The sequence below is a fragment of the Anomalospiza imberbis genome, chromosome 1 (genome assembly GCF_031753505.1).
Source record: "Anomalospiza imberbis isolate Cuckoo-Finch-1a 21T00152 chromosome 1, ASM3175350v1, whole genome shotgun sequence".
NCBI classification, from domain to species: Eukaryota; Metazoa; Chordata; class Aves; order Passeriformes; family Viduidae; genus Anomalospiza; species Anomalospiza imberbis.
The window spans coordinates 139,055,910-139,070,408 of record NC_089681.1 but is presented as its reverse complement, the minus strand read 5'-3'; the positions used below and the strand labels follow the sequence as shown (position 1 = coordinate 139,070,408).

The following is a 14,499-nucleotide window of genomic DNA, read 5'->3' as shown; positions in this document are numbered from 1 at the left end:
GTCAGAAGCAATGTCTACCTGTAACAGAAAACAGACTTTAGTGACAAAGCCACAAGAAACAGCTTACTAGTTGTACTGCAGAGGCTGCAACATGGACCTGCAGATTGCATTCATCCTGTCCACCTTTGACTTCTGCTGACCTTCGCACTTCAGATGTATTTTCACAGTGAAGAAGGTATTTCTAAGTTTACTTTACTTTTGTTCCAAACCTGCATCAGAGCCTTAGAGGCCAGAGGTATCTTGTTACCTCCTTCAATCAACTGATGTGGCTGCAGGAAGTGAGAGAGAATACCTCTTCTTACAAATGGTGTCACTTTGGTACTTAGTGGGATTTTCAAAATATTATCCTGTGTATTTCAAGAAATTTAGGAAAGAAGAAAAAAAACAGATACATAAACCAACCCACCCCAACAGGGTCAGATTGAAGAGGGTTAAATGCAAATTGAGTTTAAATTAAATTAGGAAATCTCAATGACTTCAGTATGATTCCATCCCTCCTCCCCTTCCACTCACACTCTCACACACACACACCCTCAAGTAAAGCCAGTTAAGTAGGAAACAGGCCTCTCTTCCTACCACATCAGTAAAGTCATTAGTTCCAGCAAAGCTCCCAAATACTCTGCTCACAGACTGTACTGGCCAAACAATTAGATCACTCCTGAATTTAAAAAGTACCCAGAAGCAACTTAGCAACTTAGCAACTTTGCATATACACTAGTTTTTTTCAAAACACAATGGAAAGTTGGCACATACTGCATTTATGAGAGCTGTAATCTGGTTTAAACATGGTTTTATATTAAAACGCTTCAGATCTCCTCTGTAGGCTACTCCAGAACTCAGTCAAACAGCAAACAGTCACTTATTGGAAAGCTTCCTTCCTTGGGACACCTTGACCACCACTCAGTAGTTTGCTGAAATTGTGAAAAGAACTGAACTAATCTTCACTACAGGCAACTATCTACAGGTGTACAGGATCTAGAATGGGAAGTATTCAGGATGAACATTTAAATTTTGACATATGGACCTTCAGTGAATCAAATATTCTGCAGATTACAGGAAATTTAAGTAAATAGCAACCATATAACAGAGAGCTTCTTACAGGTATTTACAATATATTTAGCATCATGTCATGAGCTTAGGTGTGCTTTTTTCCCTTTGTCTTCTTTCAGATACTCATGGATTTTAAAGCATCTCAACCAGGTTTTTAAAGGAAATCAGACACTACACAGGTTAAACAACATGGTTCTATTAAAAACTATCTTTAACCATGGCACTCAGTGACAGCAATACAATACTTTTTCCACAAAGCAACTAATATAAAAATATGCCATAAAATCATCTGTAGGCTAGTATGCTAGTACATACATATAATCATAACATTCTTTTATAAACTCTTTCCTGAGATACCTTGGGTTGTTTGATTTTCTTGTGTTACTGGATGCATTATCTTTATGATTCATCTAAAACAATTGCAAAATACTTTGAATGTGCAGGACACTCAGTAACATGTAAAAAGTAATATGTAAATATATGGCAAAGAAACAGCTCTTAGAAATTATGCACTTTTTTACTTTGTTATATTTTTTAGCATTTGGCTCCTTGGGAGACAGATGGATGGTGCATGAAAAACCTGAAATTAGAGCTATGAATTGACAAAAAGCAGGAAAGCATTCAGGAATGTTAGGAGTTGGAATATATTATAAATGACACAAAGAGAAAGCCGTAAGTCATGTTGGCTATGTATTGTCTTACAAAGCAACTGGACATATCTTAGTTCACAGTATAATAAATATTTTTACTAATCTGTTTTGGAAGAGCAAATGTCTTTTAGGGTTTCAAGCTCCTGTATAAGTTTCTTGTTCTGAACTTCTAGCACTGCAACACGACTCTCCAGACATTTTATGTATTCTTTCTTCCGACGTCGACATTCTTTAGCAGCTTCCCTGCAAAAAGCAGAAGTAAAAAGTGCAAACAAAAAAGCCATTTGCATGCCATTAGAAAGCTCAGCAGAGTATGGAGACTATGACAGAATTCCAAATTTTGGAATATCTCCCAAATCAGTCTGAAAACACTAAGCAAAACTGGGTTCCACAAGGGCCTCAAGTGTCTCTTTCTCAAGTTCATATGGCAATCTGTAGAATTGCTTCCTCTCATGCCTTGATTAAAGTTCATAATAAAGGAGGTCCAAATGAAAGACAGTTATTCTGCTTTATGACAATAAAGATCTTTGAGGGCCTTGAGTTCCTCAATGAGAGTCTTGTTTTGGTTTTCAAGCACAGCCACACGATTTTCAAGACATTTGACATATTCTTTCTTCTTTCTGCGACATTCTCTGGCAGCTTCCCTGGAACCAATACAAGGCAAATGACTACAGGAACAGCCACAATATGGCAAAGACTGGATAAATGCAATTACCTGCAATCCCTGTGGTTCCACAATAACAACAACCACCACCAACAACTGCTGGATTGCACAAACAGAACATCGGATAACAGCCAAAAGCAGTAACATAGTTAAAATATAATCCAAAACATCTAGAACTTGAAATGCATCCAGCATCACCAAATACAAAGATGGAACCATTACACACAAGAATTGAGAAAAACAGGGAGTTAATGATGATGCATTGATTTGAATTGTACTAAACATTAGGATGGAAAGCAGCATTTTTTTCTTCCAGTCACATTCTACTTTGTGTGTTTATCGAGAGCACTGTCTTCTGCCATCAAAATCTTAAAACCAAACCCAGAGAATATACTTCCAGAAAAAACACAAATGTAACACTACTCTCTTCAGATAAAAACTAGATGCCAAGCTTACATGAAGATAAAAACTTACAGTATGTTGTAATGATGTACAGTAGAATTTAAGTCAAAACAAATACAATTTATTAGCATTTCAGAACTGGCTGCCTGAGCACATTTCAGCCACATGAGTCTGTGGGTTTTGTTGCTGGCAAATGATAGCCTGAAGCCATTTTTGTAGTTCTGCTCAAAAGTCTCTAATATTTGAGACAAACACTTTGGCTAGTGTGTTCAGAAGGATGAGACTAAACAAGCATTCAATTCCAGAAGAAATATTAAAAATACTGGGAGTTCTCCTTTACCACCCTGGAACATGATAAACTATCAAATTGTGAGAGGCTAACATTCCAGCAAATTATGAGCTATAGCATAGGCACTAGTTTTAAAACTGAAAAGAGAAGAAACAAAAAGGAGGCACAACAATGCAGCGATCCTCGTAAGTAATTTAAAATAAAGGACAGGCATGAGAGCAAAGCAATACCATTAATTCAATTATAAGACAAGTGGATAAGCAGTGTATTAGAGATCTGCAGAGCAGACTATTTCTACTATTAATCTGCCAGTGACAGAGGTGGCTACACATTTTAAAAAGACAGACTCCCCTAGGAACAGTAAGAAGAATGCACAGAGAAAGACTGACATTTACAACATTCAGTCAAGTCCATGACAACTAATTAAAAAATATACAGCAACTTCCCACAATATGCCTCACAAAATGACAGGGGCACTGCAAAGTATCTCATCCCAGCAGCCAAGTATTTAGCAAAGTCTATAATTATCATTCCATCTTTGAATAAGTCCTCTTCATAGCATCATTAATGGCCAGCTGCTAATGAGATCCTCAGCTATTTTCCTAACCAATTCTTTGCTGGGATGCTTTAAAATGAAAAAGGCTCTATTGGTCACATTACTGTCAGTAGTGGGAGAGGACACGAAGTAAAATTCAACAAAACGTGTAACTCTGGATTATTACAAAAATTATCTGATATTGATTTATGAATCACCTAATATTTTCAAACTAAAAATCCATGCCTATAAGGCCAACTCTAATCTTCCGGAGTTAACAAGCAATACTCTAGGCCAGAAGGACATGGGATGACTGACAAAGAATTTCCTGCCTTCCTTTCATCAATTACAGGTAGTGCTCATGACCTTAAGAAGAAAACTTTGTTATAATGTTTGTGGGGGAGGGAGAGTGGTTTGCAACACTGACTATGAATTATTACATAGTCTTACCTATTTTTCAAAAGTCTCAGCTCTCTCTTGCGTGTTGCCTCTTCTGCCATTTGCTGAGGGCTGTGCAAAGTCCCTGGTGAGGCTGCCATAACCACTCCCTGAGGTAAGGTAGTAGTGGGAGTTCGAATCTGGTAAGCTGGCATGTCTCCAGTGGCAGCTGTATAAAAGAAACATATTTTAAAATGTATGGTTAAAAAAAGAGGTATATCTGAAAATAACAGATTTCTGACAATGATTTATCCAGGATCCCAGATACATAAATGATTTCACAGGTCTCTAGTAACACAACTATATTTTTTTATCTTAATAGCATTTATTTCCACTCTGTAAACTATCTGAATTGCTCTAGCATGTGGCCCCACTAGCGAGCCAGACTGAAAGCTTCCACATGGCTCTCTTCAGACAACATGGGGAAAGCAGTTTCAGAAACAGTTCAAGCAGTGACACTTACTTCCTGTTTGCACAATCACACAAAAAGAGGGTCCTGCTATTGTAGCCACTGCGGTTGATAGGCTACCCTGTTCTCCCTGTACAGGACTCTATTTGCTTCAGAAGACAAATTTCTCCTCCTTCATTGAGATAGCAACAGTACCAGCTCTACAGCCTCTCCTCTTAAAACAGCAGTTTGGCAACCTTGGATAATGAGTGAGAGCTGCTGTTGCTACAATGAAAAGGAATAGACAAGCACCCAGGATGTACAGGCATTTGTTCCCCGGGCAAGGAGGCCACACATGGGATGCTGCAGCATTAGCAAGCAACAGGAGGCAGTGGCGGTTGCACAGGAAGGAGTGTAGCTGCACAGTAAATCAGAGGGCAAAAGTTCAGATTCAGCTCCTGAGCTTAGCAGCTCTCCCCAAGCCAAATGCTGATCTGATGCGACTTGAAACTAACACCTTTCTTACAGTCTCATGTCATTTCTTTGCTTCAGATGTACTTGTCCCTACGTGATGTACCTCAACTTAGAAGCACTGGGGAAGTCCTAAGTACTTGTATCTTGTCTGACAGAAAACAAAACCAAACAAAAAATTTATTCCTCTTTACATTCTAAGCAAGTATTTACCTATTTCTTTCCATAAGTAATTTATATTATGACAGAACAAAACTTATAATTTTGTAATTAAAGCAACTGTATATAGCTGATGTTTCAGAGGCTATTGTTACACTTAGCTTATACTTTAATTCTTTAAAGCATTATTCAAATAATGGAAAAACATGTCTCACAGTTTAACCCCAGCCTGCAACTAAGCACCACACAGTCACTTGTTCACTCCACCCACACAGCTCCCCAGCTGGATGAGGTAGAGAAAATTCATAGGTTGAGATGGGAACAGTTTGATGGAAATAAAATAAAATGTAATGAAAAGGAAAATAACAAAAAGAAAGAGAAACAAACCCAAGAAAAATAATTAATGCAAATTAAAAGCAATTGTTTACCATTCACCAACTGATGCCCAACCTGTTACTGAGCAGCAGGCCCCAGGCCAGCTTTCCCTACAGTTTATATACTGAACATGATGACTTATGGTATGGAATATCCCTTTTGGCTATCTGGGGTCAGCTGCTCGGGCTGTGATCCCTCACAGCTTTGAGTGCACCCCCAGACTACTCACTGGAAGAGCATGAGAAGCTGGAAAGTCCTTGACTTAGTGCAACAACTGCTGGGCAACAACCAAACCAGGAGTGAGTTATCAACATCTCTCTCATCCTAAAACCAAAAACCAACACTGTACCAGCTAACAGGAAGAAAATTAACTCTATCCCAGCTGACACTAGGACAACTTGGAAAAATAAAAGGTAGACAAAAACATCTTGGGGAGGCTGACAGATTGAGCAGTTAAGAAACAACAGTTAACTATAGGGGGATAAAAATAAACTTAATAAAAATATACTATTATTCTTACTGTATTAATACAAGTCTTTCATTAATTCAAAACAAAAAAATAGAATCAAGTTGTATTTAGACTATAATTCCACAGCCATGTCCTGAAATCATTATCAGCTTAAACCCTGTGCACCTCCCCCTGCTCCTCAGTCCTGCGGGTAAAAGTGTTTGTGGAATTACAAGATGAACTGGACCAGTGAACTGACCTGGATAATCCCCAGGGGATGTGGGAGGGAGGGAGGGAGAGAGGGAGGGAGAAATCAGCCCAGAACAGCCCTGTGAGCAATGACAGGCAGCTGCCTGAACACAGGGCTTGGTCATCATGTACATCTACAGGGGAACTGCTTAACCCTTTAAGTCCTCCACATTTCTTAGCAGTCCCAGTCACGTCAATGGAATGATACCTCAGCTCACTAACTATATAAAAATGGAAGTTTAGTAACTCTTCAGGCTCACCTTTATGCTGGCCACATAACATATCTTGTAGACTCTATGGTAAGAACTACCTTTTTCTATCTCATCACTAGGTATTAAAGAGATGTTATCTTCATTTGCCTTAGCTACGATGAATTAGAAATCCAAGCAAACCATTTTGTAGGTGAAGTCATGGGGGGAAGCTCCACAGCCCAGATCATCTCAGTCCGGCAAGACCAACTATTTTGTTGTCTGTGTCTGACCTATGCTCAGATAGCAGCAAACAGGACTTACTGCAGCTTTTGTGCAGAGGACTCAGTGTGATCATGTACCTCCAGCAAGACCTAACAAAAGCAAGTCCCTATCTCAGCTGGGATCAGCAAACACCACTGCTAAGTGTTCTAGTCTGAGCAGGTCCCAGTAGTGGCAGTCTCTGCCTGACCGTTGTCTCACTTATAAATCTGCCAGCACAGGAAGACAGATAACTATTCTGGTGGTACCACCTTGCCAATCCAGATACCACTGTCTAGAAACAAGAAAAAAGCATAGCACAGCATTGACAAAATATCTTTTAGCTGTGCAATAATATAGGTTTTATGATATATCATTGCAAAAAATATTTTGAAGACTGAAAAATATTTTGTATGTTAGCTCAAGAAATTACAATGTAACTGACTTCCCAGAAAAAGACCTTTGGAAAGATGAAATGGGCTCTAAACACAGTGGGATAAACTTAATTTTTTTCAAAGTTATTTTAAGCCTAGTTATATTACAGTGAAGCATACCTTCCATTTCAGCATCTGAGACAAATGTCACACACACTTCATCCAGACCGCCAAACGTCTGTGGCTGTTCCTAATGACACTTCACAAAGATTTAATGTAATTCCTAAGGTACCAGAAGTAGAACTGAGAGTGTTAACAAAGCAACAAACCTCAAGTTGGTGCTTTTCCCTATCGAATTGCCCCAGGTAATTTTTTTTTTTCTTTTTACTCCTTAAAATGCAAGGGAATAAAAAGTCACTGAAAACCTGAATTTGAGACTTACAAAAAGAAAATTAAGAAAGCCAAAAGACAGAGAGTAAAAAAAAACCAAACAAACATGCATTTTAAAAAACCAAAACATTTAAAAAGCAACCACCTCTTGGAAAAAGTAACTTGCTGAACACTAGAGAGCATCCCTGCACTCAGTTCTTTCAGTGACTATCCAGGAGAAAAAATGCCCGATGTATTTGGACGCCTATTCTCCCCCTCTGTGAGTCATAATGGTGGGACTTGATTATCAAGGGGTTTTTAACTTCACCACTAAACAGGCTACACAAGGCATGAATCATTATCCCTTTGAGCATTAAAATCGACCCGGAGAAGATATTTATCTTTGGATTAATGAAACAACGTGTGCCAGCACTGAGCAGCAGCACGTAGGAGCCGGCAGGGAAGTAGTTAATGGTACCGAGCTGCCGGAGGCAATTGACGAGGCAGAAAGGAACTGACTAAATCGCAGCATGACTTGGAGCTGACGTCAATGTGTATCTTGTTTGGAGTTTAACTTTTCCAGTTCCCTGCTGCAACACGATTCCAGGAAATCTAATGACGTCAGCCTTTTGAACTCGATTAGCTGAGGAACAGACCATTTCAACAGTGGAGGAGAAAACAAGCAGGCTTTACAACACTTCAATTATTGCCCTCAAATTTGTTTCCATTCAGTGTTTTTTTAATACTGGAAGCATAGGAATGATTTACACTGCCGAAACAATCTCTATAAAGCTAGGTTGAAGCCCATGGCTATCAAATTTGTAGCGTTTATTGCTCAATAAAAAAGGCAGTTGTCATTTTTACAAAACAAAAAGCAATTATAAACACAGCAACATATATGACTATCACCACAATAAAGAAAAACTCAAAAGCAGAGTGGTGGATTGTTTTCAGCAAAATCCTGCATCAAATAATAAAGAACAGTTATTGAATCAATCTGTGCAAGAACTCATGCACTAACAGTGATTTTTAGTTTTTCCCCCCAAACAAAACTGTTAAAATTGCTCTGGAATCCTACACTAAGTAGACAGAATAAGAAGCTATTTTGTATGACTTTAGAGAGATGAAAGAATTACAGCAACAGGTTCAAAAGAAAATGTCACAAATATTAACTAAACACTGCACAGACATGCAAAAATACCATGTCAAAGGCTAACAAAATTTTTACCTGTTTCATCTCCTGTAACAGCCATGATCAACTTCTGCACACACGATTGTGCTGCTCCTCTACCAGAGCTCAGCATGAACTGTTCCAAACTACCAAGCATGTGCAGGATTACAAGCAAGAGCACTGACATCACAATGACCTCACTTGCTTACCGCTGTCATTAACGTGCTCCATCACTGGAACAGCTCACTGAAACTGCAGCCCAAAGAATTCCTTTTCCAGTAAACCTGTTTTTTCTTCCTCTTCCATATTGCTATAATCCTAGCTTTGTTCTTTTACCCTGAATTATTCATAAAGCTACAGAAAGCACTCAACAAAAAGCAGGCTGTTAAGACCTGAAAAATCACAGCACTGACTGACAGAAATTAGAACGTGGTTCTAGCATTCATGAATGAATCCAAATGACAAAGTCATGATAGAAAATAAGGAAATTTAAAACAGACATGCAGTTGTTTTCATTGGAACAGTTCCAGTAAAGGGCAGAGAACTCTGTTGGACAGACATGCAAGACAGGAAAGCTTAATAAGCTGTAACAAATAGGTAAATGAAAGGCTAGAGCTCCTCATTTTGCAGGAAAACCCATGACCCACTCATTTAATTTCAGTTAAAAGCTTCAGAAATTATTAAAGAATACTCCAACAAAGTAAGTCAACCTAAAGCCAGTGGTTTCAGATGCTGTAACAAGCACAAAAGTAACTCTGGGTAAAGGCTACCTCTTTCCCCTTCCCTCCTTTTTCAAAATATGCCCGAGAGATCTGGCTGACTCTGTTTTAAAATATAAATTACAAAAACAACAACTCAGCTCTAAGAGAGTTACTCCTTATTTACATCAATGCAAATGAAACTAGTTTCAGAGCAAGAGTCCAAGCACTGGTTTGTATGTAGGGCACAGCAAACTTCTATGGTCTTTGTACTAAAAAAATTCAGACTAGTAATTTATCAACTGTGAAACTATGCTGGATGGCAGCAGTGGAAGCATCAATGTTTGCACTGATGTTCTGTGTTTTACATCCTGTGTTTACAGGAGTAAAACAGGAGTGTTCTCTAAACCTTACCTGTAAATTACAGATAAGGTTTATTCTCTAAACCTAAACCTGTAAATTACAGGATCACTTCAGGATCATATGTACAGAAGATCAGAACTAAAGCACAAGACATTCAAGCCACAGATTTCAAATATCATTAACAATATAATGAAAACACACATAGATGCCAACAGAATGATTTTTATATAACTTTTCTACACTCACTTTCACAAATAATCAAAACACCTCCTTCTTCAGCTAGCAAAAAAATCCTTAACCCTTAATGTATTAGGAAACTGCTCAGATACTAGAACTGCCTCTTATTTTGCCTACAAATGTAAACTTGTAGCAAATACAATGTCACTCAATTGGATCAATATATTTGGCACTTTTATCCTAGTATTTTTCCACACCACAGGTTATGAGAAAATACCAAACACAGGGTTTATGTGATCGTATCCATTATTACATGAGATTCATTAACAAATACTTTAGAAAAAATATCAGTACATATGCTATCTGAAAGATTCTGAAACAGAATCTGAAACAGATCTTTTCTGTTTCCAGGTATTTGTTATATTCTTTTCTTCTTCTGTGGTAAAGAAAAAAAAATTATATGCTGCCTACCCAAAATCATTATAAAAAATACATTATATAAAAAAATTATAAAAAAGTTGTAAGATATAAGCGGAATAATTTTTCTGTTATAATCTATGCTATCACAACATTAGGTGAACAGTCAACTACAAAGTGTGCATAAATGACAAATGTTCATTACCTGTATTCCAACAGACTTTCTAGCATAGGCAAGATGACCCGTAATAAGGACATTTCAGACACTTGTATATTCAACTTACTCCATTGTCTCACTCCATTGTGATTAACTCAGGTTTGCTGCCTACATACAATTGTATTACTATAAACATCTTCAAATGCTTTCACACTATTTTTACACATCTCATTTTGTACTATAGACGTTTTGTTTTTTCTAAACATTTTCTAATATCAATAGCATGTAGAATAAGTTGAAGCCTTTTATCTTCTTGTTATCTCCAAGTTAATGCTCATTTACTGATTGCTTTGTACTTTTCCCTATATGTTATGTCACATTTTTCTTCTGTGTTAACATCTATGAGGCTCACTAAAGCACTGGACTTTGAACCAAAGGAATAGAGAATTCCAGGAAACAAACTTCTCTGATCATGGACAGAGAGCAAATCAATTTAGTTAAAAGTACCCAAATGCTTTCAAAAACATGATGTAGAAAGTATTCAGTTGCTGTCTCTGAATCCATTTTAAAAGTTTCCATCACAGGCAAAACACTTAATGGACAATTCCATCTTGTGGAGCCCATTGCTGAGACTGAGTAGCTCTGTCAGAGAACAGGGCTGTAATGGAGAGCCTGTAAAGGAAAATCAGTCAAATGGAATTCCCAAAGACTGAAATGCTGCCAAATAAAATCCTCAAATGCTGTGCTTCTTCACAGACTTGGGAAGTCTTAGGAAGCAGCTAAGGAGTTATTCTTTCTGCCTCTGACACCAAAGAATCTCTGAAAAATCAAAGCAGTACCTAAAAAATACTACAATTAATTATTGTACCTGGAGAGATGGAGGTGGCCTCTGATTTAAGGGATGTGTAAGGCACACATACAGAAAATATATTAGACTCATACTCAGAAAAACATGCAATACTAGAGTGGGAAATTGGTTTGGGGGACAGCCAAATTTGGGTCTTAGGCTTTGTTAAGAATTAATTAATAATAATATTTAGGGAAGTTCTAACAATACTCTCTGAGCAATAAAAACATTTGGCTAAGGTGTTTTCATCTTATAGTCTTAAAGTACTTGAAATGCTTCTTGAAAGTCTTGGGACAACAATGTGTTTCAGCATTTATTTGATGACCCTCATCCACTCCATGAATACATATCTAAATCCTCCCAAGGATCTTCTCATGGCTTATTTCAGATAGCTGTTTTGGCTTAAGAAATTTTTTAGAAAATTTGTTAAAAAAAAAAAAAAGATTAAAAAAAATTCTGTATATCCTCCATAGCTATTAATTTAGTGTCTCCACAGAGAAATCTATCTCCCATTTTCAAAGGTTTTTCTCCCATTTTCAAAGGTTTTCATCACATCATGTGTGCACTTTATAGGACCTTCAAAGTGTCCCTCTGTGAGAAAAATAGCTTCAGTAAAGGATCTGCTTTCTAGTAACTGCAAGAGCCATAAGTTGAAGGGAAATTCTGCCCTAAACATATCCCAAAATCTTCAGAATTTGTGTTTTATTACCATTAACTGCTGAAAAAAAACCAAATTATATATTAAACAAATTCATATATTAAAACAAATTATATTTTAAAACAAATTCATATATTAAATGATGTGCACCTTCAGCACCTTCTCACTTCAACCTGCAAAAGTACCTTTATTCTAATTAAACATGTCTCAAAATCTGGACAAGACAGCCCAAAGCAAAAAGTGATGTTATACTGCTATTTCATTCTTTTTAACCAAATGTAGTAGCTGCCCTGCTAAGCAGAGAACCTGAATCCCTTCCTAAGACTCCTTCATCTTGCTATGAGTATTTTACCTAATAGTGCAATAATGTCAACACATAATAAGAAACCTTCAAAGAAAAATTGTTTAATAGAAAGAAATGAAAACGGAGTAGACTATTAAAATATACCTTGAACAACAACGTGGCTTCCAGGAACAAAAAACTGTTGTGTGCCATCAGATGACTGTGCTGCATATTGCACAATGGTAGCACCTGGCTGAGGAGCACCTGAATTTGTCACAGTCTGAATTGTACCACCTTGAGATATGGTAACTAAACAGGAAAAAAAAAGGTAAGTTAGGCAATAGAAAGACATAACACATGCTAAAAAACATGAAATAAACATTGTTTTATAGGACTCCTGGTCCTCTCCTTGCTTAAGGATCAATTGTATGATAAAACTTAGGTAATATTAATACAGATTTCCACAAATATAAAGCCTGTTGTGCAGTATACGCCATACATATAACAGATAAAAAGCAGTGTTCAACACATTTTATCTCTATGTTTCCAGAAATATTAACTCTACAAAAATAGTTCAAATACTGGGGGGAAACATAGTAGCTCCTAGCGATATAAAAGTGACGTTTTAAATACTAACATAGAAGTTATTAAAAAAAATTCTTAAGAAAAGCTGTTTATTGACTCTCAGAAAACAAATACCAGGACACCAAGACAAAGGAAGAGAAAGATGTCCAATACTAACAATCTTCTCCTTAGTGTAAGAAAAAGTTTAGCATAAGATTTAACCAGGTTGTATACAGTTGTACAGAGCCCAATACTCATGCAAAAAGAGAAACAGAACAAAGTAGGGTTCTTCCCTCAGTGTAGCAGCATTAAGAAAAAACCAAATATACTTTCCCCATTAAAAAAAATCACTGCATTCTTGCCATAATTATAATTATTGCATTTATAAAAATGCAATTCCCTTGAGATATTATTAATTGTGTATTCCTTTTGAAATTAGCATTGCATTTATTAAACACAGAAATATCACTGAATCATAGAATGGCTTGAGTTAGAAGGGACCTTCAAGATCATCTAGCTCTAACTCCCCTGCCATGTGCAGAGGCACCTTCCACTAGATCAGGTTGCTCAGAGCCTCCCCATCCAACCTGGTCTTGAATGCCTCCTGGAATGGGGCATCCACAACTTCTCTGGGCAACCTGTTCCAGTGCCTTGTCACCCCCAAAGTGAAAATTTCATTCCAATATCTAAACTAAGCCTATCCTCTCTGTTTAAAGCCATTGCCCCATATCTTATCACTATGCTCCCTGATACAGAGTCCCTCCCTATCTTTTCTGTAGCCCCCCCCTTAAGTACTGGAAGGCTACTGCAAGGTCTCCTTAGAGCCTTCTTTTCTCCAGGCTAATCAAGCCCAAACCTGTCAACCTGTCTTTATAGAGAAGGCCTCCAGCCCCTGATAATCTCCACGGCCCTCCTCTGAATCTGTTCAAGCAAGTCCATGTCTGTCTCATGCTGGAAACTCAGAGCTGGATGCAGCACTCCAGGTGGGATCTCACCAGAGCAGAGGGGCAGAATTGCATCCCACAATCTGCTGCTCACACTGCTTTGGATGCAGCTTAAGATCTGGTTGTCTTTCTAGGCTGCAAGCACACATTGCAAGCTCCTAGTCAGTGTTTCAGCCACCAGCACATCCAGGTCTTCTCAATCCACTCATTGCCCAGTCTGTATCCACATTTAGGATTGACACAACCCATGCACAGGACACTGTGTATTGAGGATTGGCATTGGCCTTTTCATGGAGTTTGCATGGGTCCACCTCTCTACTCTGTCACAGTCCCTTTGGATGGGATCCATTCTCTCTATTGAGCTTTGAGTATCAACTGCATCATTAGCCTGGTGTCACCTACAACTTTCTGAAGGTGCATTCAACCCCTTCCACATCTCCAAGCAAAGATCCTAAATAATACTGGTCCCAAACCAGATCTCTGAAGGACACCGCTCATCACTGGCCTCCACCTGAACATCCAGCTATTGACTGGACCTCTTTGAGCCAATTCCTTATCTACCAAGTGATTCACCAGCCAATTCCACATCTCCTGTGTTAATTAAAACAATCCTGAAACTTTTAGCTGAGAATGCAATGCCCAAGGAGTAAAAAAATCCATTCTCCCCCAAAAGATATTTAAACTATGAACATTGTATTCAAAGTGATCTGAGATGTTATAAAATTCAGACATAAAAAAAGATTCAGGCTTGCTGACTCCTCTGAATTCATTGTCAGATTACAGTATTTTATACCATTCTTGAAGGTTCAGCTCTGCTTAGCTCAGTACAGGATTTGTTAGATACCTATGTGAATTTTAGAGATTGCTCATTTCAAATGTTCTGTTTTGGCAACAGCAGGTTATCTCAACA

General features: G+C 37.8%; 1 protein-coding gene across 12 annotated transcripts in view; it reads right to left on the bottom strand.

Moving 5' to 3' along the window:
• Nucleotides 1-1,230: 1,230 nt before the first annotated feature.
• Nucleotides 1,231-14,499, bottom strand: part of CREM (cAMP responsive element modulator) — a 35,759-nt gene continuing 22,490 nt past the window's right edge. For 7 of the 12 annotated variants that reach the window (XM_068173696.1, XM_068173717.1, XM_068173704.1 and 4 more), the window contains 3 exons: nucleotides 12,247-12,390; nucleotides 4,041-4,197; nucleotides 1,728-1,943 (listed from right to left, as the gene is read on the bottom strand). In XM_068173696.1, the coding sequence (XP_068029797.1) occupies nucleotides 1,799-1,943; nucleotides 4,041-4,197; nucleotides 12,247-12,390 (446 nt within the window). In that variant the 3' untranslated portion in view covers nucleotides 1,728-1,798. Of the gene's footprint in view, nucleotides 2,345-4,040; nucleotides 4,198-8,538; nucleotides 8,706-12,246; nucleotides 12,391-14,499 lie in introns of those variants that run through there. The other 5 variants (XM_068173710.1, XM_068173669.1, XM_068173734.1 and 2 more) reach the window with 4 other exon arrangements.